The 27,760-nt window shown below is 48.2% G+C and overlaps 1 protein-coding gene across 1 annotated transcript; it reads right to left on the bottom strand.

The window, feature by feature from the left end:
• Positions 1–4,998: 4,998 nt before the first annotated feature.
• KIAA0895 (KIAA0895 ortholog) lies at positions 4,999–26,505 on the bottom strand. Its single transcript, XM_036327321.1, has 7 exons — positions 25,718–26,505; positions 16,106–16,803; positions 11,580–11,723; positions 10,871–11,003; positions 10,066–10,371; positions 8,961–9,058; positions 4,999–7,905 (listed from the first exon to the last, which is right to left on the bottom strand). Exons 1-7 carry the CDS (start codon positions 25,740–25,742, stop codon positions 7,744–7,746), a joined length of 1,566 nt encoding a protein of 521 aa, XP_036183214.1. The 5' UTR covers positions 25,743–26,505; the 3' UTR covers positions 4,999–7,743.
• Positions 26,506–27,760: the final 1,255 nt, after the last annotated feature.

The following is a 27,760-nucleotide window of genomic DNA, read 5'->3' as shown; positions in this document are numbered from 1 at the left end:
CTCTGGGTCCTGCGTGGCCCCACAGCTCACGCCTTGTCCTTGCTGAGTAATATCCTGCCACTTCTATCTGCCCCTCTGTGGGTTGTTTCTAACCCCCACCCTCCTCCAGAGTCCCCTGCCACCCGACCCCCCTGTCCATAGTGTGGCCTTTCTGCCGATTCCTCCCGCCCCTCCCGCCCCTGCTGTCCTTCCTGCGCCTGCCTCCCGGGACTGTAGATGGAAAGCACCAGAGAGAAGAGAAGAAAGGTGTGTTTCTACCCATTCAGCACACACTGTGCACCCGCCAGGCTAGGCCCTGGGGAAGGGCAGGGCCGAGGGCTCGCTCCAATGTGGTCCTGGACCTGGGTGGTGCCGGTCAGCAGCTGCAGGCCCCGGATGTGTGGGTCTCCTGTGCCCTCTGAGGGAGCCTGGGAGAAGGGGCTGCAGGGTCTCTGAAGAGGTGGCTGCAGGGATCCCAGTGCCAGGCCATTGGAAACCTTACCTCTCCCTCCTGCCTCTGCGGTGCCTCCCGCAGCGGCCAGGCAACTCGATTCGATTGGTTCCTGCCTCTCCCATCACCTGGGAGAACACCCAGGCCCGGCTGGCGTGGCTCAGTGGCTGTTTGATTCCCGGTCTGGGTACATGGCTGGATTGTGTTTTCAGCCCCAGTGGGGGCGTGCAGGAGGCAGCCAAGCAATGATTCTCTCTCATCATTGATGTTTCTATATCGCTCTCCCTTCCTTCTAAAAACACACACACACGGGCCCCCTAATGAAATCAAACCTGGAGACCTCAGGCTGGTGATCCCTGAGATGATGTCCTGGCTAGAACACCCACCCACCCCCACCCCCGTTAGCTCTCCACCGGAGCCCCTCCCTGCTGCTGGCAACTGCCCCCTCATGGCTCCCACCCGCCGCCCAGCTGAGCCTAGGCTAGGACAGGGAGGGGCAGCCTTCACCGAAGGCTTATGGAGGGAAGGAACCACCAGGGAGTCACGCAGCTGATTTGTGTGGCCTGAAGGAGGACCCTCCTAATCTTCAGCTCGTGGGGCAGACGGGGGTCTCCTGCCTGCCTCCTCCCCTCCCAGAGGCCAGCAGCCCTGCCTGTTGGGGAGGCCCTGGGGCAGGTCTGCACTAGCAGGAAGGGCAGCGAGAGGACATGACAGGGGAGCTCCCTGCCCGTCTGGGACTATCATATCAGCGGAGTTCGCCTGCGGCACCTGCTCCCTTTTCCAGCTGCAAGGCCTCTGGCGTCTGTCTGTCTGCCCAGGAAGCGCCCGCCCCCACAGGTGCACGCCCACAGGTGGGCATCCTCAGCCTAAGGGGTCTTGGGAGCCCTGGTGCGGGGAGGTGGGGGGAGGAGGACGGGTGCTGCCTGCCGGGCGTGCCCCGCCTGGGACTCACACAGCTGACCTGAGGACATTCTTTGAGGATGCGAGGCTGATGCACCGCCCCCATTTGACAGTAAGTAACCATCCGGTGAGTGACAAGGTCGGGATTCCGACTCAGCTCTGGTCCGAAGGCCATGGTTGAAATGCTCTTGAGGGGCCGGGTGCCGGTGAGGAGTGGACACGGGAATGCTTGTGGCTCGGAGGAGGGAGAGGGTATTTCCCCGGGCAGATCCGAGGCGGCTTCATGGGGGAGGTGTCTCTGGAGCTGGGACTTGAGGTAGGATGAGGGGACGCATGGCCAAGGGGGGATGGCATCGGGTCAGGGGAACATGAGGGCAGGGGTGTGGGGGGAGGGAAGTGTCCAGCAGAGTTCCCTGTGGTGAAAGCTGAAGGTGTGTTTTGGGGGAAAGACTAGTCGGAGCCAAAGGCCCGACCTTCAAAGACAACATGCTAAGGAAGAGGGAGGCTGTTCCGGCTGGGGGGGCGGCTGGGGGGGCGGGGGCCTTTCAGTGAGAGGAAGAGGCTGCAGCGGGGGCTCGGGGAGCCTGGCCCAGGAGGGCGGGTGGTGGGGTTTGCAGTGTCACTGTTGCTACCTGCGCCCTCCACTCAGGGGTCACAGAGCGGCAGGGGTCACAGGGGGGGGCAGGCCCACCTGGGACAGGCGGGAGCAAGTGCAGTGGGTTCCAGTGCCCACTGCCCTGACCAGCTGGGGCAGCCGCTGGGGTGCGTGGCTCCCCCAAGCTCAGCTCCGCGGAGCTGGAGCCACGTGTGTGGGGTGATGCTGGTGGGCTGACTTGTCCGGAAGGGGGTCCGTTTATCAGCCTTAGGGATGCCCTGAGAAAATGGAGGTCACCCTTCAAAGCACCCGCGGGCTGAGCCAGCTGGCTTCTCTGCGTGGCCCGCGCTTCCACAGGTAGCGCGGAGGTTTCCAGAACTCCCTGTGTGTTAGGGCAGGAAGGCAGGAAGAGGGCTGGGCTTGGCGTCTGGGCTGGACGGTGGCACCAGGCGGCTGCAGGACTGGTGTCTGGAGGCTGGGTCGGGCAGGGCCACCGGGATCCCTTCCAACAGGGCCGAGAGGAGGGGGGCGTCCTACTGTCTGGGCCAGCGATGGCAAACCTATGACACGCGTGTCAGAGGTGACACGCGAACTCATTTTTTTGGTTGATTTTTCTTTGTTAAATGGCATTTAAATATCTAAAATAAACATCAAAAATATGTCTTTGTTTTACTATAGTTGCAAATATCAAAAAATTTCTCTATGTGACACGGCACCAGAGTTAAGTTAGGGTTTTCCAAAATGCTGGCACGCCGAGCTCAGAAGGTTCGCCACCGCTGGTCTGGGCGATGCCACTGAGTGGGCTGCTGTCGCGCTGAGCGTGGCCGGTGGTGGCCCAGGTGCGCGACAGTCCCCGGCTGGGCTCTGCTCAAGGAGTTCTGTGACGAACTTGTCAGGCGGAGACTGGAATCGGACCGAAGAGCAAACAGCTTTTGCCGCGGGCATGCGGGAGACTTCAGGACGCCTTCTCTCCAGCCCGTTCAGGCGATGTCTTCCCCAGAGGAGCCGTGCTTGCTGAAAGGCAGGGTGCAGGTTTGGGACTGGCCCTGAGGCCAGCCAGCAAGATTGACCAGCTCCCAGGGCCTCCAGCCGAAAACAGGCAGAGCAGCCAGAATGAGGAAAAGGCTGGTGGTCCCTCTAGTGGGCGGTTGTGGGGCGGCACGCAGCCGCTCACCCAGGCTGGCTGGAGCTCACAGGAAATCAGAGCTTCCGACTGGAGAGGGGATCAGTCTTCCTAAATCCAGGAAGCCCGTTTACCTGGGAGAGCCAAGCTACTTGCTTTTCTTGGACATAATACAGTTATAAACTATAAATATGATCAGGGTTATTTTTAAAAGGCAAGAGAACCAAATATCTGGTTTATCTAAATTTGAGATAGTAACACTTAGGTCCTTACATATGTGCTGCGCCTCAGGACTTAGATATATATGGTGATAGGGTTTTCTCAGGTTTAACTCATCCCCACTTGGGAAGGAAAAGGTCTCCGGAGCCTCACAATCTCTTGAAATTGACAGCCACTGAAATCCCACCTGTTTTTTTTAAGGGACCCCCATAACTTTAAAGAGTTCATGTCATAGAATAATCTCCAAGATTAAATGTAAAATTCAAAATACGGAATGACGTGTAGCAATCTATCATTTGTGCTGGAAGTACAGCAGAGTCTTTGCATAAGCTATCTCTGGAAGGACACACAACACACACACACACATAGTGAAGTTGGTTGTCTTGGTTCCCCCCAGCTTTATTGAGCTACGGCTCACATATAACACTGTTTAAGCTAAGGTGTGCGTGTGGTGATTTGATTCACGTACATTATGAAATCATTACCACCAGAGTATTAGCTAATACAGCCATCACATCATATAATTACTATTTCTTTATTGTGGTCAGAGCGTTTAAGATCCACTCCCTTGGCAATTTTCAATCTATAATACAGTATTGTTCACTCCACTCCCCATGCTGTCCATTAGATCTTCAAGAACTGAAAGTTTGTACCTCTTGACCATCTCCCCAGCCCCCCTGACCCCAGCCCCTGGCAAACATCATGCTCTCCTGTTTCTATGAGTTCATCCTTTTAGAGTCCCCATTTAAGTGATGTCATACAATATTGGTCTTTCTCCGATTATCTCACTTAGTGTAGGGCCCTCACGGCTCATCCACATTGTCCAAACTGACAGGGTTCCCTTCCTTCTCAGGGCTGAATTCTATTTCATTGTAGATTCATACCACATCTTCACCCATTCATCGGGTGACGAATGCTTAGGTTGTTTCCATGACTTGGCTATTGTCATGCTGTAATAAATATGGGACTGTAGATATCTATTCGATATCCTGTTTTCATTTCCTTTGAATATATACCCAGTAGAATCGCTGGATCATATGGGAGTTCTATTTTTAATTTTTGGAGGCCGTTCCATATTTTTCCCATACTTACTATAGCTACCTACATTCCCACCAACAGTGTACAAGGGTTTCCTTTTCTCCGCATCCTCACCAACACTCAATCTCATCTTTTTTATAATGGCCTCTCTCAGCTATTATAAAATCTCATAGTTTTGATTTCCACTTATCTGTTTAGTGATTTTGAGCGTCTTTTCATGTACATGTTGGCAATTTGTTTGTCTAATTTTGGAAAATATCTACTCAATTCTGCTCATTTTAAAATCAGATTGTTTTTATGCTATTGAGTTTTAGGAGTTCCTTACATATTTTGGATATTAACTAATCAGGTATATGATTTGTAAATATTTTCTTGCATTTCTTAGGTTGTCTTTTTGTGTTTTCTTTTGCTGTGTAGCAACTTCGTTGTTGTTGTTGTTGTTAATCCTCACCTGAGGATATATTTCCATTGATTTTTAGGGAGAATAGAAGAGAGAGGGAAAGACAGAGAGAAACATGGATGTGAGGGAAGCACATTGATCGGTTGCCTCCTGTATGAGTCCTGACCAGGGCCTGGGCTGGGGAGGACCCTGCAACCAAGGTATGTGCCCTTGACCGGAACTGAACCTGGGACCCTTTGGTCCGCAGGCCGATGCTCTATCCACTGAGCCAAACTGGCTAGAGCTGATTCTCTCTCATTGATGTTTCTATCTCTCTCTCTCTCCCTTCTCTCTTCCTCTCTCTATCAATTAAAAAAATTAAACAAAATTTACTCAATGAACAGGGCAGTAAATAAAGACAGAATGATCCCTCTCTCTTTTCCCATGAGAATATAAGCTGCACTAACTGGGGCGAGGTGGAGGGTGGCAAATGTAACCTTTCTCTATAAATAAGGCTCAACGTGATCCACGCTCCTCTCAATAATCACCACACAGCAACCCAGAAATTCCACAAGAAAAATATAATTAGGTTCCAAAGGACAGAAGTTTGCATGCACATATAGTCACATACTCCACGAAGAACCTCAGTGCTCTTGTTTCTGTTACATCTAGACACAAAATGCCCAAAGATTTACAAAACCAGCCATACAAATTTTAAACATGTTTACAAAGGTGAAAATATAGAGAAATGAAGACTATGGAATTTTGTTTGCCAACAATTTCACTTTGAATCCTGTCTTGTGTGAAAACCAGACAGTGCATCAGAAAGTGTATTTGATACTATCTGCTAGAATTTCAGTAGACAACACTGATGAAATCCTAAGCATCAATAGTCTAGGACAAATAACTATTACAATTCTAAAATGTGATCTTCAATTATTCCCCTAAGTACTGCTGCTATAATTTTCTATTTATTAAACCTTTATTTAGGGAATAAAACTGACATTAGAATTCTATCTCAGGAAAGAGAATTATTACCTTAATTAAATCTTCAATCCCAATTTTTAAAGCTTAGCTTTTCTGCGCATTTGAAACTACTTTTGGTTCGCTAACTTTTAAAATGTCCCAAGACAGTCGGTGTGATTTAAAGTCGTTTTTGTCTGGCTGGTGCTTATGTTTCTTGTTTTTATTGGAAGCCGTAAGGCAGGAACGTCTCCCTTTCCCAAACCAGACAGAGAATGTCACCCACTTAACACTCAGGCCACCCACCCAGGAGCCTAGGGCTACTGGACCTTCCTCTGCAGCGGAATCGTCCGCAGGGGGAGCCGTGTCACTGCCCACAGATGCTCAGCTCACGAGCATTGAGCTTAAGTCGCAGGACACAGATCCTGCCGTTTCTGCCTATGCTTCTATTCCAGCTAATCAGACACTTTCCACAGTCACCTTGGAGAAGTTTGACGATGAAATCAGAGACAAAACATGAAGCTGAGCCTGGAGGGCTCCGCTACAAGGAAGTAGTGCAGTGGGTCCACAGTGGTGCTGCCGTGTGTGTGAGGCCAGCGCACGGCCAGCCACGGAGATGTGCAGCCCCACCCCAGGCCGAGGGCTGGCTCCCGGCCCCCGAGGGGGAAGCAGGGCTCTGCAGCCACACCCTGCCTGCTGCAGCGATCTCCTTTAAGGCAAGCCCTTGTGGCCACGTGAAGGAGAACAATCACACACCAGCCTGCGGCCTGCGGGAGGGTGCCCAGTCTTTCCCAGCATGATGGCCAGGCTGTCAGTGGACACCCACCCATCGTAGCACCATATTTACGCCTGAAGTGAGGTAAACATAAACTCTCAGGTAGCTTTAGGTAGAAATTTCAGTAGCAATTTTGTGTGGGTTACTTTTTTTGTGGGGTGGGGGGTCTTTATTCTTCAATTTTGTTACAATAGCAATTCTGAATGGGCTATCTACAGCAGTATTCTTTCTGATCATTAAAATAAGTTGTTTGAAGAGCCATTTGATCCCAAGTATGTATATGCAAGTATATATCAAAATAAATTACAAAGCCAGGTGGGTAAGCTTTTGGCAGGAGAAATGTGGCCAATCAGAACTCTCATTTTTGAAATTTAAACTATGTCACTGTTGGGTTGGGGAAGCCAAAGGTTTTGATCAAGGACACAAGCCAATCACAGGGACGGTTCAGCCGATGGCAGGGCCCGGCAAAGCCAGTTCTCAGAGCAAGGTCAGGCGCACTGTAGACGCTACCTGTCGGCATCTGGCTCCAATGGGAAGTGGGTCAGCCTACCTGTCCTGTTTGTTGCTCCATTTAATGAGAAGGTGAGTAGCTTCTCTCTTCCCCAACTATTCCAATGTACGTAGACAAACCTCTCTGGAACCTGTACTTACCATTTCTATAAATGAATAGAGAGGGAGAGACCCTAAACCTTGGTTAAAATTTACAAGGGGTATAATATGTTTCAGCAAATGAAAACAGAGTTTAGATAAGGGATAACTGGACACAATTCTCTAATTGAGTTCCTACAAACGGGTAAGGTGAAAAAATAAGATGTAAAGAACTAATGAAACTTTTCAAATTGTCCGCACCCCCTTAACGTTACTTAACACATAAGAGAAATAAGAAACCTTAGATGGAGCTGTTCGGGGCATAAAAACTAACTTTTCAGAGGAGGATAACGACCATCCTCGGAAAATAAAACGTAGCCGTGCGTGTGAACAGCCGGGGCCGGCTCTGGCCGAAGCTGGTCTTGGTGCTCAGGCAGAAGCTCATCGCTCCGTCTGACCAAGACTCTCCAAAAACGCTCATTATAGTATTTTCATCTGACTCCGTGTGTTGAGAATCGGATGGAATCAGATGAAAACAGGTCACTTCCCTTGCAGCCTGTAGAACCCGTTTTAGGAAACAGTTTCAGGTTTGTACTTATCCTAAACACTCAGCTGAATACTGCTGACCAGTCTGCAGAAACTCGTGTAAACAGTCTTCTTTACAAATCCGCCGGTGCTGAGGCACCAAACGGGAAGATAAGGGTACATTTCGCGCTGCTCGCAAGGGTCCTAATTAACAGATAAGGTCTCTGAGCTCCCGGTCGGTCAGCTCATTCACTTCCATGATCTTCTCCAAGTGCTCCATGTACCGCTCCTGGTCCAGCAGGAACTGCGGGACCCTCATGTTCTCAGTGACGCCCAGGCCCTTCAGGCGATCCACGTCTTCGTAGGAGACCTGAGGAACGGAGGCGGGTCAGTTTTAAATGTAACTATCAGTCACATTTAAAGAGCAATTTCTTCCCTGGGTAGTAAGTAAACTTTAAGTATGTGGACTGTTTTTTTAAAATACATTTTTATTGATTTCAGAGAGGAAGGGAGAGGGAGAGATAGAAACATCAATGATGAGAGAGAATCATTGATTGGCTGCCTCCTGCACGCCCCCTACTGGGGACCGAGCCTGCAACCCAGGCATGTGCCCTTGGCCGGAATCGAGCCCGGGACCCTTTTATTTGAGTTTAGAGAGAAAGAGGAAAGAGAAGAGGGAGGGAGGGAGAGGGAGGAAGAGAAGCATCGGTTTGTTGTTCCACTTTTTCATGCATTCATTGGTTGCTTCTTGTATGTGTGCCCAGGTGCAGGCTCAGTCCTCAGTGTGGGGTGTGTAGGAGGCAGCCAATCAATGATTCTCTCTCATCATTGATGTTTCTATCTCTCTCTCCCTCTCCCTACCTCTCTGAAATTAATAAAAATATATTTTAAAAGGGGGGGCGCGGTAGTGTTATACCTACAGACTGCTTTCAAATGTTTTAGAAAAAGATGTTATAGCCCTGACTGGTTTGGCTCAGTGGATAGAGCGTCGGCCTGCGGACTGGAGGGTCCCGGGTTTGATTCCGGTCAAGGGCATGTACCTTGGTTGCAGGCACATCCCCAGTGGGAGGCGTGCAGGAGGCAGCTGATGGATGTTTCTCTCTCATCGATGTTTCTAGCTCTCTATCCCTCTCCCTTCCTCTCTGTAAAAGATCAATAAAATATATTTTAAAAAGATGTTTATAAATGAAACCACATACTGCATCCCCACATTTCCTATTCCTTTCTTTATCTCTTGTTGTCCACAAAGAAATTTTGCCGTTCGGTTCTGTGACAGAACACATTTCTTCCCTCCAGTATCACGCTGAAGAAGCTAATTCCGAGCACAGATAAAAGCAGTCTGAACCCGCGCCTGATGTCATCACAAAGTGGCGGGCGGAAGTGCTTCGCGTTGCGCGGGGGCCTGGCGCCTTCCCTGTCACTCACCTTGCCCAGGGCGGTCAGCAGGGGGAAGTCGATGGAGGCCCGGTGGCGCAGCAGCTGCAGGATGCCGTCCAGGTACACCTGGTCCTTACTGAAGCAGCCTGCGGGGACCACAGCGTGTTACCCCAGTCCGAGACAGCGCCCAGGAATGAGGTGCTGACCATCCCGTCTAGGAACCAGCCTGTACAGAAGGCTTTGCTAAGGTGCCGAGTGTCCTTGTGTGTAACTGCTCTGATTTGAAACATCCAATGTGAGGTCTCTGCAAGACCAGGATCACAGGAGACAGCAGCTCCCTTCTACAAATCTCTCCTCCTCAGGCCCCCATCCGCATAATTAAAATAGCATTCCCTTAATTATAAAGAAACACTGGTAACTTAAATGGTATGACTCCTATAAATAATTATCCCACCCTCACCCCCACCCCACCCTCCGACTGCAGCCTTAACTCCCATGATGCAATGCAGGTGTCCAGTGGGGAGGGCAGAGGATGGCTTACAGCATTAGGTCTCATGGGGGCAATGTGGAAGCACAGGATGTCTGAACTACTAGTTTAAAAACACACACCATTAAAATAACTGTAGGTGATTCTGATACTGTTCTTCCCTAAGAAATCCAGAATTAGGACTGGGCTTTAAAGAATACGGGGTTTATAAATAGAAAAAATGTGGATGAAGACATGATGAGCAGAAACAGCTCATGAGATCTGATCCTTTAAAAAAAAAGTGTTCATTTACAAAGAAAACGCTCCTCCCACCATGACATACGTGTGACTTGGTTAAATGCTGCTGTTAAGTGGACGGAAACCCACCATACGGGAGTCCTGTGCTCTGACGTTGTGGATTTGGTTAGCTATGCTAATAGCCCGGGGGTTGTGAACAAGTTGTCCTTATCGGTTAGGGACGCGTACAGAAGTATCTGCAGGTAAAAGGACAGATGTCTGGAATTGGTTTTAAATACTCTAGGGACAACTGGTGAACCACAGAGAGTGGTTCCTAATCATTAAGCCTGCGTCGTGTTTAACGAGGGTTCAGTGGGCACATTCATCACTCCTGTTTTTTCTGTTAATCCTCACCCCAAGTCAGAGGACCTAGGGCCCGGGGCCACCCACCTGGCTGGGCCGTGTCGGTGCAGCCCCTCTTGGCCCGCACGCAGTAGTCCCACCGCGTGTTGGGGTCCTTGACAAACTTCCCGATATCCTGGAAGAGCTGGCAGAAGGACAGGCGGCTGGCCTGGAACACGGTGTAGTAGAGCAGCGCCGCCCGCCACAGGAAGGGGTCTTTCCGGAACAGGACGCTGTGGATGCTCGCCAGCCCCTCCTCCGTGGGGTTGTTGGGCTTCAGCTCATGCTTCCTGCGGCCCGTCCAGCTGCCCCAGGGCTGCTGCAGGTTGTTGATGCCCCGGAAGTAATGTGTGCCTGCGGGAGGGGCCGGGGACGCAGGAGACGCCAGTCTGTACTTCCTCCCCCAAGACCCTGCCGGCCGTTCTCAGCCCAAATCAACCCCACCAGCAGAAGCCAGCCGCCCGAAGCCTCTGATGGGAAGGAGCACACTGCCCCCTCCCCTCCCGCCCCCCAGGCTCCCAGGGCTCCTTGGAAGAGGTTATTTTTCTAAAGGGAAGAATCATAGACTTGGTATTGGAAAAGAATCTCAGAGATCAGGTCATTCAGTTCCTTCAGTTTAAGGTCAAGGAACCGAAATCCTGGGGTCAGTGACGTTTAAGCTTAATGCTGCTGACAGGCCCCGAGGAGCTGACTTGAAATGGGACGTTAATCCGCGAGGCTCGAGTTCAAGTGAAGCCTCATAACGAACGAACTCCACGGCCTTTTGCCAAATACAACAGCGAGTGCCCCATTACAAAGGGCGTGTCTGTGGGGCTCATTCGGTACGACGCGGGCGGGGCAGGGGCCGCCCTACCGATTTCGTGCCTCAGCATCCCCTCCAGCCAGTGCTCACGGGCCGTGGACACATTGATGGTCAGCGTGGGGCAGCCGTTGACCACCGTCATGGAGGCGCGGGAGAGCAGGTCCTCGGTGAGGTGGACGACGACCTGAGGGCCACAGGGAAGGCACGGAGACGTCAGCAAACGGGAAGGTGGGGGAACAGCCCAGGAACACCCCGATGCTCCCAGAACCAAGAGGATGAACTGAGGGCCGGTCCCCTGGCCCTTCCGATGCTGAGCCTGTGGGACCTCAGGGCCCTCCCTGGACTGGAAGGAAGGCAAGGGCTCTGCGGGGAAGACACGAGGACCGGGCCCTGTCCCGCTGAGCTCAGCCCGGCGGCAGACGCAGGGCGGGTGCAGGCGGAGGCCTGCACACTGCAGCCAGAGCTATGTCCACACTCAACGCCAGGACCTGGCTTCCAATGGGAGGGGCCACCAGGGCAATCCCTTCATTGACTGTTTTCATGAAACCGCTCACCTGTTCCCACAAGCGATACAGAAATGGCAGTAAGAAAAGAAACTAAAGACAACTCCATGCAATGGGAAATCAGACTTACAGTATTTAGTCAGAAATCTGCATGACTAATTTAAGGAGCTAGACAGGGTTGGAGAGAGACAGCCTGCAGCCAGCGCCGCGGGCCCTGAGGAGGGCTACGTGCCCATGGCGCTCGCGCCAGGACTCACCTCCCCCAGGCAGCCTTCCTTCGTCATGTACTTCCTGACGTGGCTCCAGATCCGACTCTTGGACAGCAGGCTCCCGCCCGTGGCCTGCTCGAACTTCTCGTAGCTTCCGTATTTCTGCAAAGTCAGCTCCATGATATTGATGGACTGGAGAAGAGGGAGGTCGCGGAAGCGAACAGCCTCCCGTTACTTCGAGGGGAGTAATAAGCCGGCAGTACTCTCATTTATCGTGACTGTGTCTGTGCTTATTGATCCCAAATGAAAATACAACTGAGGCACCGCCTCTTTCTAATCCTAAGCAGCTTTCACGCCCTTGCACATACTTTCACAAACATCTGTAGTTACAAATACTACTCTCTTTCTGTACTCACTTCTCTCTTTTAAAAATCTTTATTGTTGAAAATAATTAAATATGTCCCCCTTTTCCCCCCATTAACCCCCTCCAACCCACCCCCGTTCTCTGCCCCAGGCCTTCACCACCCTATTGTCTGTGTCCATGGGTTTGCATATATGCATACAAGTTCTTTGATTGATAACCTCCCACCCACCCTCCCCTGCCTTCCCTCCAAGATTCCAATGTGTTCGCTTCTCTTTAACACAAATGACTCACTACTGCACAATCTACCACCATATGACCAACTACACATGACCCACTGCCAGGTGTACACCTAAGATAACTTAATACATAGGTCCACACAAATATGTGCACACATATTCATAGCAGCATTATTCATAATAGCCAAAAAGCAGAAACAACCCAAATGTCTATCAACTGATGAATGGATACATAAAATGTGAGATACATACTTGGGTATTACTCAACAATAAAGTCCTGATACAAGCTACGACATGGATGAATCTTGACAACATTATGCTAAGTAAAAGAAGCTTGTTACAAAGGACCACATACTGAATGATTCCATTTATATGAAATCTCCAGAATAGGCAAATCCATAGAAAAAGAGAGAGTAGACTGGCGTTGGCCTAGGGCTGAGAGGTTGGTGGCAAACGGTGAGTCATTTCTAATGGGTACAGAGTTTCTTTTGGAGGAGGTGGTGAAATGTCCTTGAATTGGATAGCTGTGATGTTGCATAATTCTAAACATACTGAAAATCACTGACTGTACACTGTAGGTGGGTGGACTGCATGGCATGTGACTTTTATCTTAAGCTGTCATTTAAAAAGGAATAGTCCAGTCCTAGCTGGATTGGCTCAGTGGATAGAGCATCGCCTGGGGACTAAAGGGTCATTAGTTCAATTCCGGTCAAGGGCACATGCCCAGGTTACAGGCTCAGTCCCCAGTTGGGGGGCGTGCAGAAGGCAGCCGATCCGTGATTCTCTCTTATCATTGATGTTTCTCTCTCCCTCTCCCTTCCTCTCTGAAATCAATAAAAATCTATTTTAAAAAGTAACATAAAAATAATAATAAAAAGGAACAGTGCATCAAATGGCACTGTGTAACTTTTAAACCACTACCCCAGGAAATGAAAAATCCGTACAAACTGTGCAGCAGCGTCTCGGGTACAACAAGCTTCTGACACGTTCTGTGAGGGACCTGCTGCTGGCTGGCCTGCTGGTTCTGTCCACGGCTCAGCAAGCTGGAAATCTGACCATCCGTCACGAGCCACCTCACCAGTCATGTGCTTAAAGCTATCTCCCTGCTCAGCTGCCGTGTCGCTTGGTGCAATAGGGACACGGGTGCGACGGGGTGGGAGACGGGCGGCCAGCCGGCCTGTTCACCTGGCGCCTGCCCTTCACGGGCTGTGACAGCCCAGGCATGTCATTCCTCCCTCTCAGGCTGAATTTCTCCGCTGGCAAATGGAGATGAAAATGTTTGCCCTACTTACTTCACAGGGTTGTTGTGAGGACAAAGAGAGAAAAAGAGACGACAGGAAGAGAGACTGAATGGGTTTGTTGTCTATTTCCCATATGACTGTGTATCGTATTTAAGTTTTAACAGAATTAAAGGCTGGGTTTTAATTTTAGAATTTAAGGTCATTGGTTTGACCTCCACTCAATTCCAACCCTCCCTTCACTTCCCCCCTTTTATAAACTCTACCATCTAGGAGCCCCCCCCCAATCCTGAATCACCCCCGGAGGTCACCCCCGGAGGTCACAGTCCTCTTTCCTAGGCCAGTGCTGACCAAACTGTTTCTGTGGAAAAGTGGTGGACAAAGTATCATTTTGAAAAGGGCTCCGTGGCCAAATGCGGCTGGAAAATACTGGATTAAACAACAGTGAGTCACCTGTTCCTCTTATACTCTAAACTCTAAAAGCAAGACACTGCTTTCCGGGGCCATATTTAAAGTCACATAGCTCTGCTCCTGGACAGATCGTTTCGTAAGAAATGAAGCCTGTGTCACTGGCTGTAACATCTGTCTTCACCTCAATACTTAGTCCCTCCCCCCACAGGTTACCATGCAAGATGCCTGGGACCAAATCACAGGTTCAAAAGCCTTCTTCTTTGTAAGTCAATTCAGTGGTGTATTCTCGCTGAGGTGTTTGTTTTTAAACATCACCTCCTCCTACACGCTCCTTTCCACATCACCGTTGGTGGCTCCTTCTATGACTGCGTCTCCCCCTCTGACCGCGCGTGCTCCCTGTATTGACCCTCCTGCAGACCTGCGCCCCGGTGGCATTGTTACCGCAGGAGAGCAAGGGGCTGCCCTGGCGACAGCTGTTCCAGGGAGGGAGCAGGGAATGACCTTTCCACCTGAGCTAATCCATATAAAGGTTTCCTTTCAGTAATATGTGTAATCAAAAACGTAGTGTATTTGCAAATAACAGTTATTTTGAGAAACATAATCTAAGGAATAGGATAACACGGGAATTGGGTGAAAGCACAGATTGTGGAGCCACAGGCCAAGTCATGTCAGCTCTCAGTCTGTGCGGATGCTCCCTCACCGCCTCCCACAGAAATGAGAGCACATTCGCTTGGATTTAGTGGCGGGAAACCTCTCCCGACTGGCAGGGGTTGGGGTGGGACTCCAAATTAGAAAGTGTTGGCGAATAAATCTCAGCCCTTCCTCTCAGCACTAAGGAGGGGAAAGCAAACAGCTTTTTAATAATTACCATAAATTTAAAATGTGATATCCCCACATTCAACCAATTGCAATTTCCACCAAAAAAATCACAAAGTGATTGCCAAAATAGGGATAAAAGCAACAGCTGACTTTTTAAATTAATGTTTGGCACAATCTCAGCACATTTAAATAAAAAGTGACTGCCCTCTAAAAAAACAGAGATGTGGTAGAAAAGGTTTCTTCTAGCAAAGGAAATTAGATAGCAATATTAAAATTATTTAATCTTAAAATCAGCTCTACCTAATGGCTTAAATGATTGGTCAGATTGCATGTCAGTTGTAACACCACCAAACCTGCTGGCACAAACCCAAAGAACCGCATGTGGCAGAAACGCGACCACAGGGCACGCGGCCCAGGCCGGTGGAGCCATGCGTGCTACCCCGCCTGCCAACGCCGTGCAGCCCCACAAAGCCACGCCGAGCCTGCTGTGCCAGAACAGCCGGGGCAAGGTTCATTTCACCAAACGTCTGCCTTTGCCGGTCGCACCGTGCCCTGCAGGTGAAGCTCAGGTACCTGAGAAGTTTAGCCCTAACACGCATGCTACGGAGCTATGGGCTGCGTGTCTGCACGGGACTCTGGAAAGTGCTGCTCATGCCAGTCTCATAGGATTGGCGAACCTTGAACTTTTATACTTTCATCCTTTTCTTCTTTAAATGAGCGCCTACATATTGACTTGATGGTGATAAACTAGGTGAGCAAAGCACTAGAAAGCTCATGGCCCCTGTGTGTGGTGGGGCCTGAGCCAGCTGGAGGTGGGATCCGACCAGGAGAACCGGAGGCTGCGGTCCAGAGCCAAGCAGAACCAGTCAGCCCATTTCCTCCGCTCAAATGGAAAAGGGCTGCACTTGCCTGTGGGCTCACTAACGGCCCAGGCCTGTAACTCCCACAGGAAAGCCGGGAGCCAGATCTGAAGCTTTCTTCCTCATATAGAGTCTTCCTGCCCTGGCCGGTGTTGCTCAGTGGATAGAGCATTGGCCTGCAGCCCAAAGGGTCCCAGGTTCGATTCCGGTCAAGGGCACATACCTTGGTTGCAGGCTCCTCCCCAGCCCGGGCCCTGGTCAGGGCTCGTAGAGAAAGCAACCAATGGATGTGTTTCTCTCACTTCGATGTTTCTCTGTCTTTCCCTCTCTCTTCCACTCCCTCTAAAAACCAATGGGAAAAGATCCTCGGGAGAGGATTAACAACAACAGCAATAAAAATCTAATAAAGCGTCCTCCTGCCACAGAGTCGATGAAACAGATTCTTTATGGGGCGTGAAGGAGTTTACATAGAGGCTGTGCCGCTTACCTGGAAATTTCTTGTCACGTGTCCAGGTGGACAGGATGGGGACTGACTATTTTATGTAAACACCTGCAATACTTTTAAAGTCTTTTTTCGTTTTATAAGACAGCAAATAACTGTTCAGCTACGTAACCATGAAACACCGCTCCTGCAGGGGCGCTTTACCTGCTTAAGGAACCGGTCCGACGCGTGGCTGTGCTTGGCCAGCACGCTGGGCAGAGAGGGGTTCGAGTACTCAAACTGCGGGTCGTAGGTGTAGTCGGACTTGAAGAACCTGAGCTTCTCCCTCTCCAGGTTGGTGGGCTTTATGGCCGTCAGAATACAAAACTTCTTCCCAGAAGAATCATCTTTCTCAAAACTCCGACACAGCTGGGGCGGGGGCTGCGGCTTCGGCTTGGGGAGAGGCGAGAAATGGTGCTGCTTGACCTTGTGTTTGGATTTGGGTGTCAGGGCTATGCCGCTCCCTGTAACAGAGATACCATGTGTAAAGGCCACAGGACTCGACAGGGCGCTCGTGATGAGGGCAGCGGACTGCTTGTCGAGGCAGCACCAGGCGCCGCTGCTCAGCCCCGGCACCAGGGCCTTCGTCTTGCGAAGCTCTTTGCTGTGAGGCGAGCAGGGAGACTTGCTGGGCTTCCTACATCTTTTGGGCTGGGCGGAGGAAGGCCGCCTTTGCGACGGATGCCTCTTCTCCTCTCTGCTCTGGAGGAGGACATTGTAGCTGCTGGTGCCGGTGGTGAAAATGTCCTTCAGGATCCCGGGCGGTAGCTGGGGGGCGCTCCGGCGGCAGTCCGCGGCCACGGCCTCTTCCGCGTGCAGCACGGACTTCTGGGCCAGCTCCTGCTCGGGCCAGTGAAGCTTTTCTGTGTCGGTAAACAAATCAAACACAAGAAATAACAAAGACACCACATGAAGCGAGTTGCTGATGACATGGGAAGGGTGCTGAAGGTTCTGCAGACTTTATAACTGTGCAACCATCTTTAGAAAAGACCTTTTAAGCATTAAAAGGAGACGTGACTAAACTGTGGTCATGCTAAACATTGTCACTTCTGAGTTATCTAAAGAGGTCCACAGCTCCAAACCATCTCGATGATCAAGGTTTAATATAGATGTGAGACGGCACATGTAACTAATCTGAATACTCAACTCTACCAAAGAACGGGGGTTTCATAAGTCCGAGTCACCTTCAAAGCCAATACAATCTTGAAATCAGAGTGTTTATACAAAGGTAGCCATCGGTAAAGGAAGAATAACACTGCCTTATTGACCTTGAAAACCACTTTTAAGATTAAAAATGATATGCTTATGTTCAAGCATGTTTTAGCAATGTCACTCAGTATTAGCTGGTTGGTTTTCTTAATTCTAGGCTATAGATTAAGATGAAAGAAAATCAATGATTTTTCTTGCCATGTCTGAAAAAAAATTGTAATGACTATTACATAGACACCAGCATATCAAATGGCAAATTAAGGAGAAGTCAACTTTGTCTTTAAACCTCCCAAGTGGCTTAAAAAGACAAGAATCACTTGATATACTGCTGCTCAGGTGCTGCTGTAAGACTGGATTTGCACCCCTTCTTTCCACAAATACTCGGAATGTGACTAAGTATTCTTACAATACATCTGCACAAATGCATGGTTCCTGCCTTCAACCAGCTTCTAATCTGGCTCTGAAGGCGAGGCAGTCCTAGGAAGACCTGCATAGTAACACAAGGGAGTAGAAGCTTAAACGTGAAAAGCAGGAGCTATAACCTAGACTTGAGAGAGGCGGAGAGCAACGTGAAGAGAAACGGATGAGGGGGTTTCAGCAGAGCCTCAGGGCTTTCAGCTTCAGTCTACACTGACAGCGGCTGCGTTTGCCTTCATCCTGCTTGTCTGAACGAGGCTCCAGCCAACGTCCTACCTGTACATCTGGCATAGTCTGGTCACTGTCCTGTTCTAATTCCTTTCTGCAGATGGGACGCACTGTGGTTCTCAACCAGGCCTCGCTCCCAGGTCTCCTGGACCGTGGTGCCTCTAGCCCGCAACCCTGGGATCCTCCCACTAAGGCAAGTTCAATGCTGGCTGACTTGGACGAGTGCTTACCTTGCCAAGAAAGACACGCTTTATTTCATTTTCATTTTTTAAAAAATTATTTATCCACACACATCTGTCATTCACCCATTCAAGATGAGGCGTTCAGGGATCCTTTCCACAATAAGTAGGAATAAATAATAACAATAGCGCCGTCCTCTGCTGCCATACTTATGTGAGTTTGGGATTTCACACCAAAACTGTACGTTATATCACGCCTCAGCAATGTTAAGTAATTGGCTCAAGGTTATAGGACACGAGAGTAATAAACAGTAAACTGTGTTTTGAATGCAGGTGTGTCTGGTCACAGGCTCCATGCTCATTCTCTCGTGTAGGGTCACTCATTCAGTTATCCACAGACACTCAGGATTAACTCGGCTGCACGCACCACACACCACTTCTCTGCAGAGAACCCGGCCCCAGGAAGACGTGGAAATGTGGATACTGATGTACTAAGACAGGTACCAGGACCGTGTCTTAGTCTTCTCTTTCTTTCCAACATCTAGCCTGGGATCTGGCAGACATTCCATAAATGTACACTGAAAGGACAGCATGACCTTGAACATGCCACTCTCCAACCATGGTAGGTCAGCAGGTGTAAGTAGTTCTGGGAGCATTCTGTATTTACATGAGGAGACACCGCACCAGCGGAAATATAACGGGGAATTGGCAATGTCTGGAGACATTCTTCTGTCACACTATGGGGGGGAGCTACTGGCATCTTGTGGGTAGAGGCCAGAGATGATGCTAAACATCCTTCCATGCACAGGACAGCTCCTGCAACAAAATATTCATCCGAAGACAGTGCCACGGTAGAGACATTTGCTCTAAATGTGTTTACTTAAAGTCCAGAAATTCATAGGGTTGAGGGTAAAGAAACAGTACCAGGTCGAAAGTGGATAATAATCCAAACATGTAAGGTACTTAAAAGTCCTACTTAACATTTTCTAGGTCAACATGTGAAGTTTGAATTCTGGTGTCTAGACAATAACATGAAAGTATGAACTTGCGGGGGTTAAACTACTGCATGTCCAAGCTGAGAGGTGAGAGGTAGGAGTGAGACTGCACAGGTCAAGTTGAAGGTTGACCGCATAAAGAAGCCATTCAATCAATGCTAACGACCAGCCAAAAATCAACGGGACAAACAAACTCTCACGCCGGTGGGTGGGTCCCGGTTCCTTGGGTTTCGGACTTAAGTGTTGCCGACTGGTACTCTGAGCTGGGCAGGCCGGGCAAATGTGGGCTAAGGAACACCAGGTTCACAGGCTGCAGCCCTAATGCCCACGGGCAAGGTCAGTTTCTCCAAAGACACCAGGAGTTCAGGAGATAAGAAAGGAAGACTGAAATGGACACTAAAAGGGAAAGAGCAAGAGAACTGAGATAAGAACAGGGGATCGCACACCTAGAAAAGTCAGGTGAGGACTGGGCACGGCCAGGAAGGTCGAGGGAGGTAACGGGGCTCTCGATTGAAAAGAGGGGAAGTTGCCTAATGAAAGTCAATGCAGAAAACTACTCTGAGGAATTTCTAACTTTGACAGTTATTACATTGATGTTGTGTTGATTTTTAAAAAAAGAATATTCAAGGAAAAGTGCTCTCTTTGGTTCCTAAGACTCAGTAGCTCTGTGACCAAAGCGGGAGCTCACAGAGCTCTTCTGTTTTGTCATAGAGCATCGGTGACCCGTTCCTCCATAATTCTGTCCCACCTCGAACAGCCTGCACACTCCGGGTACCTTAACGAAGTCCGGAACCATCTGCCAAACCCTTCAGGAGGAGCTGGGCGGAGAAGCGGCAGCGTGCGGCAGCCTGTGACACGGCCCCTCCCAGCAGGTGCAGCATCTCCCTTCACGTGCTAATCGTCTGCCTGAGAGCCCCAGCCTCGGCCCTTTCTCAGCCCCATCTGCTGAGTCAAGTCTGGGAGCGCCCCCGGGGTTTTGATTTAGTAAATGCCAATCCTGCCAAATGCTGACATCCCACGAAGTTCATGAACGTGGGCAGGTGGCCCGTCACTCCCACAAGGAGTATATAAATTAATTCCTCACAGCAGGCACACGAACCTTGTTTTCAGTTGCATAAAAAGTATTAGAGAACCTGAAAGTTTTTTGTAATTTTAAATACTATTGTTTAAGAAAAATGACCTTTAAACCTGCATAAGAACATAGTAAAAGCCCAATCAGGAGTTTCACTGAAGAAAATCCTATTCTAACTCCTCTTTCCCGAAAAATTTAAACTTTGGGGGAAGTGTAACTCATTTTCCCTCTGAAGCGTAATAAGGTAACTAAAAAATCAAACGTTCTCATATTAAAAGTCACTAAAGTGGCATTTGAGCCATTCGAAATCTGCTGCACTAGAACCGGGGTGGGGGGGGGTGTAAATGAACATCATTTGTTGATCAAAGAAATCATTCATCCCAACCTGATTACTCAAACTGAGGCCAAAAGGGAAATATGGCATTAGAGCTGCTACTCAGTATAGCCACACAACTAGGTGAGTGCGCTGAGATTACCAACACAATGAAAGCTCCGTTTGTATCTAGAACGGGAGCAAAGGTACCAGGAGCCCTGGCGTCCATTCCCAGCGCTTTCAATTGCCTCTCTGTAACATCAGTCTAATCACCAAGCCCATCAGTGCCTCTCATTCCTCTTCTAGAGGAGCGGGGAGCGGGGAGCACTGCGCACGGGCTCTCAGTGTTTCTGGGTTGTGAAGAGGTGAGGTTTCACAGTAATTAGGAGGCCCCGGGCTGAAAGGAAGATTACATCACCAGAAACAAAGCCTAGTGGAAAACTACCATGCAACCGATTTTGACCCACAAGACGGCAATTTTATATGGTTCACTAATACTTATGAAACCTGAGAACCGGGGTAATTTCACCACAAAACAACAGGTTGCTTGATGACAAACAGAAGAAAAGGCTAAGCCAAACAAAATAATCCCCAAATAAGATCAAGTGTTTATCCTATTTGGGGATTAAATTAATTAAACCTCAAAAGATATCATCTCTGTGGACAGTAGAAAGGATGACCACGCTGTGGTGTATTCAGACAACAGAATAGTATATTGCAATGAAAAGAACAAACCGTGGTTGCAAGCAACAATACAGATGAAGCTTACAGGTAATACTGAGCAAATGTAACCAGATCACGAGCACATGCCATATAAGTCCATTTATATCTAGTTCAAAACCAGAAGTTAGCACAGTGGTTAGCTTTGAGGGAGGGGTTATAACTAGGAGGAGGTACCAGGGTAAGGAGTGCAAGAAATGTTCAACCTCTTGTTCTGGGTAGTGGTTACATATGTGCAAATTCATCAGGCAACACACTTAAGACTTGTGAACCTTAATGAATGTAAGTTACACCTTAATTTTTTAAAATGATATATCGGTATCTTTGAAAACACATTTGTTCCCCAACAGTCTGCATTATAATAGAAAAGCTATCCTATATAATAAGAGCTAATATGCTAATTAGACCGGACGGCAGAACGACCTTCCGGAATGACCAGTGGGCAGGGCCGCAGGGCCCCAAGGCAGAATTTCATGCACCCGGCCTCTAGTTAATTATATCATCTCTAAATCCAACAGCACCCACTATAGTTTCTCAACTGTAAGTTGAAAGATGTGACGAAAAGATCCTACTATTACAATTCCAGGAACTGAGGAACACAACTGTATTCCAGGATTCCTAAAAATGCCACCGTCCCAGCTAGGAGCACCTCATGTTACTCTGTTAGTGACCATGATTCTTTATAACGTGACACTAGTTTTTTGGTCAGAAACTGTTGTGGTGTTATTGTTTTACAGTTGAAAATACGCAGTGTTCTATAATGCCAGAAATGATGATTGTGGTGAGAGAAGCATTAAACACCATCTAGAACAGCGGCAAACTTGCCCCTGGTTTCCACTTAAGATGAACACAAAACCCCTCACCATGGCAAACGTGGTCACTCGTGGCCAGTTCTGCCACGGCCGCACCCTGCACAGTTCCCGGCCTCAGTCCACGGGAGCTTCCTTTCACACATCAGCCCCACGCTCACCTCTCCCTCCAGACCCAGCACCTCCTCACACTGTCCCTGTGTTTGGCGAGTTCTTCCCTCCCCTCTATTGGATACACTTCTCCTCGTCCTTCACCACCACTTGCTCAGGAGCCTCTGGGGGAGTCTTCAAAGTACGTGCCATGGCTGCGGCCTTACGTTTGTTATATGATGGCCTCCCCGACACTGAAACTGTATGATCCCTTATGGAGACATTGTGTTCGTCTTTGCTCGCTGCTCTGAACATGCAAGGATGTAGCGAAGGGAAGAGAAAATCTGAGAGGCGAGAAAAAATATAAGATTTGAATACCTGATGGTTGAGAAAAAGTCATACCAGTCCAGCATAAGAAAATGAAACAACTAGTTGCCCTGGCTGGCGTGGCTCAGGTGGTTGAGTGTCCTGCCATGCCCCGAGAGGTCACCTGTTTGCCCGTTCAATGCCAGGTCTGGGTACATGCCCGGGTTGTGGGCTCAATCCCCAGTAGGGTGTGTGTGTGTATGTGTGTGTGTGTGTGGGGGGGCAGCCCATTGATGTTTCTCTCTCATGGATGTTTCTCTTCCTCTCCCTCTCTTTCTCTCTCAAATCAATTAAAAATTTTTTTAAAAGAGAAACAACTGGTGGTGTTGAAGACAAGTGTTAATGGCAGGTGCCTACTACTGCTGCGGGACACACGGGAGCACTGTGCCTAAGTGTTTCAGCCCATAAGTCCACGCATTGAGCTCAAGACGACGTTGGTCTCGGGTATTTTAAACATTCACTTTTTTTACAAAGGAGCTTCATTTCCAGATGACGCATCGATCACATCTATGTCACATACAAAATAGGGGCAGTAAGAAGCCATAAACTGACACAGTCTTATATGGGTTCTGACAGCACTTGCTCCTCATTGAATGAGCTCGATGTCTTATTTTTTATTTTCAAACAATTTTTTAGTAAAATATGGTCTTTTCAGACCAAAATTTACAGACTTGTCTGTGATAAAAACGTAAAAAACTTGAGTGAGCTACCAGATAATGTGCCACTGCTGTTAAATGAGATCTTCATGTTGAATTTGTGTCGTATAGTCTTTGTAACAGTGTCGTGCCTTTCCTAGTGGTTGGGAACGTGGACTTTGGGATGGAGCTCAGCTGAATTGAATCTTTATCAGTAGCTGTGACCTTGACCAAGCCACTGAACTTTGTGCTGTGTTTCTTATCTGTAAATAGGGATAATAAGCTACATACGTTATAGTATTGGTGCGAGGAACAACACAGTTAATCTTTTAAGTGCTGAGACCAGTGCAGCCGGTGTTAATGATCAGTATCATTATTTTATTCAATTATTTTATTCAGCTCCTATAGAAATACTCCATGAAATAACATAAATGGGAAAATACTTAGAATCTTTAAATTTGGATTTCCCAGGTAAATTTAACATTAAGCAATTAATTCTGCATTCTACCACCAACGTTTTTGTGGCTTTAGTATAATCAACTATCTTCTTTAAAAAGCTGTGGGAAGGCACAGGAACCTTTTCTGATGTGATTTCACTTCACACAGCATATAGAGCATACACAGCACACACAACTTTCTTACTATAGTTCTCCTAATCGGCAGTTACACCACAATGTTGTATTTAGGTTATATGAAATCACGACGAATAAGTCAAAAGTGCGTAAGATATCACATAGGGAGTGATTTCAGAAACATTTAATTGCTCAGTCCTGAAATAGACACCAATCAGTTTGTCCTAACTTTATGGCGCTTCTAGAGCTGAAAAATCAAACGCACACACATTTCCATCAGTACTCTCACCCCAAATAACTAAGTTCTCCTGCTAGCCAGGACCGGGCCTTCTGGGCATGAGTGAAGAGTGAGAGGATAGTGAGGGGGAGGGGGCATGTTCTCGGCTAAATGCTCTCCATAAAGCGTCTGCCCATCCTAGTTGGGCATTCTGTATGGCCATGAAAGCTGGGCTAGGGCTCCGGAGCTATCATCCTAACTGGTCAAGCACTATGTCAAAGAAATGGGGAAACTATTCTGAAAAATGACCTGGTCAATTCTTTTTAAAGAGGCTGTAAATGTGAGGCCTGAGTTGTCTCAAATGGCTGTTTGAATTTTTAATAAACTATAGAAATTCACTGCCAAATTCTCTCTCTCAAGGTATTCAACATGAAGCGCTACATTGATACATGCACTGCATTAAATTACAGGAAGAGAGTTGAGGCAAGAGGTCTGTGTCTACTGTTTTATAAAGCTCTCTTCAGACTTCCAACTCTGCATATAAAAAAAAAATCGCTGACTAGCTGGTCAGAACATCTGCTTTCTAATACTATCGTACTCTCTCTGCAAGGATTGTTATGCCTTGGGGAAGTTATTTTAATTGATTTTACTTCTAAATTGTTACCTAATAACTATCACTCTGACAGAACCTAACTGTATAAGGCAGTGACCCTCAAATGGGGGTGGGGTGGGGTGGGGCGGAATTTTGCCCTCCAGGGGACACTTGGCAATGTCTGGGGACATTTCTGGCTGTCACCACTGGGTAAGGGAGGGTGTTGCTCCTGGCACCTGTGGATAGAGGCGGGGGATGCTGCTAAACATTCCACCATGCACAGAACAGCCCCACAACCAACCGTTCTCCATCAATTCAATGTTACAGAGCCATGGCTGGGAGCCCTGCTCCAAGACAAAAAGATGGGATGGCATTTTTAAGTCACTTTCACCATTTTCATTGTCTTTTAAAATGCAAATAGCATCTACATCACATCACATTTTAAAAAATCTAATGCCAATTTAAGTGGCCTCTTAGACCTTAGATCCAGTAACTGTCTGTACCTCCTGTCAACATAGCAATGAGATAAACCCCAGCAGTGGCATGGCCGAGCAAAATCTGCCCCCTAGTTTATACTACAGAACTGAAATAAAATAGTGCAAAATCAAGACCATGGATATATGGAAAGGAATTTAGTTTTACACTTAAAATATTCAGAGAAAAGGTGGTTTATTAGCTACTGCAATGCCTTGCAGTGATGCCTAGTGTTAGAATTTGGCATTTCCTCTTACTCTGTTCTTCCTCAGAACACCGGACTACCACCAGCCCTGTCTCGCAGAAACGTTATACGAACCAAATGCTGGGAACGTGGCTAGAGAATTACCCTAGTATTATGTGAGATAATTTTTAAATGATTAATATCCATAGTTATTTAAAAAAATAATGAAGTCAGTAAACTTTCTGACCTAGGTATAGTACATACTAAAGTGACCTTTTAAAAACATCATCTCAAAACGCCTTACTGACCTAATAGAAGCAAGCATACAAATAAGCAGTATAAATACGTACACATAGAAATGTGTTCTTCTGGTTAGCTCTGATTTTTATGAGCAGTCTAGAAAATTATGTCCTAGGGCACTATAATGCCTACTGACATACATACTGTGTTTTGAAATAGAATTTAACAATGCGTGTTTAGACTGTGCATTTGTAGGGCCAGTATTCTGTGCATGATAAGTGACAAAATGAAAAGGGACCGTTTTTCGTCCCGCTCTGCACATCGCCCTCCCGTCCCCCTCCCCCCGCAACATCTCCTGGTCCCGCATCTCCGCCCGCATCTACCGTTACCTGGGCCTCGGGGCTGTCAGGACCGCGCCAGCAGGGGAACAGACAGCGGCACCCGGCCTGCCCTTTCCGCACTCACCCGTCACGCGAATGGACTCCAGCATCGTCCGGCCGAGGTCGCGGGCGGTGGGCTCCGCGGGCGCGGGGGACGAGAGCCGGGCGGGCCGGCCGGGGCCTCAGAGACGAGGTCGCGGGGGAGGTAGCGGTCAGCGACCTGGGGCAGGATATGCGGGTAAGGACAGACGGACACTGGGCTGTGAGCAGTGCTCCCTGCAGCACGCAGGTGACTGAAGGTTCACACCGCGGCCCAACGGAGGGTAGCAGCGTTTAGAACCCGCGCTGTGACGTGGCCGCTCCCCCGTTGCTAGGAAACGCTCCTGGCGTCCGCAGGAGCTGCGCTTCCCGGAGCCTGCGCGCCGCTGGGGGCACTCGCGGGTCCGGGCCGGGCTCGCAGCACGAGACAGGGAAGAACTACAACTCCCGGCGTGCACAGCTCGCGTCTCCTGCGACGCACGCGTTTTGACTGATAACCCGCACCGGCGTTTGTGCGCTGTTCAAATGGGCTTAACTGGGCAGTAGCTTCAAAGGGAGGGGGTTGTGACGTGAAACTCAGCCCCAGCTGCGAATTGCAAAGCCAGTCTTCTCCGCCCTTCAGTTAACTTAGAAGTTGCGGAAAAGCTAAAAACCTGAAGTTGAGCTGGGTAATATGAGCACCTTTTATTACTGGAGGAAGCCCAGATACATTTACCATTTGAGTACCCCTGCATGATAGCCTCAATGCTACAATACAAATTGTATTGATAGGACTGGTGATCAGTGTGATCCCGTGGCCGGGAGATAATGTCACTCCCCTAAGTAAAACACGCCAATGGCTTCCTTTCTTACCTATGAGGTCCTTTATGTCCTGGTCTGCTGCCACCTCTTGATCTCATCTCCCTCTACTCTCGCCTCCTTGGTCCCCTCGGGGCACCCTCAATGCTCTGCAACTATGACAAGCACTTTCACCTCACGGCCTTTGCAGGCTGGGATTTCCCCTGCTTGGAAGGCTCTCCCCCCAGATGCCCACGACCAGCTCCTTCAATTCTTTCAGAACTTAGTCCAAATGCCACGCCTCAGTGAGGACTTACCTGGCCACTCAATTTAAAATTCCACTCCTTTCTCAGATTTCTTATCCCCCTTCTCTGCTTCATTCTTTCCCTTAACACTTAACATTATTCATTTTATTATATATTTTCTGATTTGTCTTGTCTGTCCTTAGAATAAAATTTCTGTAAGTGCAAAAATTGGGGGGGGAGAGGGGTTTCATTGCAATGTTTCCAGCATCTAGGATAGTGCCTGGCATGCAGTAGGTACTCAATAAATTATTTGTGAGTTAATGAATAAGTAGACAATAGAAAGTATGCATTTTCAATGATAACTTAGAGAAAACAGAATGATATAAAATGGGTATATAAGAAAACTCTCTAGGTTAAAGCACTTCATATTGTAATGAGCACTGAATCCTTTGCATTCATAAGAGCAATTATCCTTGCAAAACATGTCCTAAGAGGCTGTAAATGAATCGTACATACCAAGCTTCCTTATATGTCTCCCTTAGCTTCTTTGTATACCTAAAACTCTGAAACCCACTTTCCAAGTTTGCTATAAATGCATCTATTACTCCTGCATATTTCTAGTTTTTAAAGTCACTGTTTCTCAAAATATAAAGACTCCTGAAAGATTTTTCCGAGTCATATGTCACCATCCATTTAAACAACTTACTCTGAATGTTTTTACTAAAGCATGCTTAATCAGAATGTCCATTTTCATTATATTTTGAAGAAACCAAAATGTATTATTTCACTCATTCCATTTATTTATACACAGTCACTGGGGCTTGTACTTTCAGAGTACATAAAAGACATGAAACATCCTCAAGAGCCTTGCTGGTTAGTAGGGAGCGTTTTATACATCCATCACACACACATTAGGAAATGATGCGCACTAAAGGGGCCTCCTTCAAAGGTTCATTTAACTTACGAATTCCAAAAAACAGTCGGATGCCCCTAGAATATTATTTCATTCTTTACTTTCAAAATTATTTTTATGTTCACTCTACATTTTCTTGTGTCTGACTGATTTG

The sequence above is a fragment of the Myotis myotis genome, unplaced genomic scaffold (assembly GCF_014108235.1).
Source record: "Myotis myotis isolate mMyoMyo1 unplaced genomic scaffold, mMyoMyo1.p scaffold_m19_p_11, whole genome shotgun sequence".
In the NCBI taxonomy this organism is placed as follows: Eukaryota; Metazoa; Chordata; class Mammalia; order Chiroptera; family Vespertilionidae; genus Myotis; species Myotis myotis.
This window is presented reverse-complemented; position numbering and strand designations above follow the sequence as displayed.

Coding starts and splice junctions, on each gene's coding strand:
- KIAA0895 (XM_036327321.1), bottom strand. CDS start 25,742: ATGCTGGAGTCCATTCGCGTGACGG. Junction 11,724..16,105: donor CGGACCGGTTCCTTAAGCAG/GTAAAGCGCCCC, acceptor CCTCTTCTCCAG/TCCATCAATATCATGGAGCT. Junction 11,004..11,579: donor AGGAAGGCTGCCTGGGGGAG/GTGAGTCCTGGC, acceptor TGTGGCCCTCAG/GTCGTCGTCCACCTCACCGA.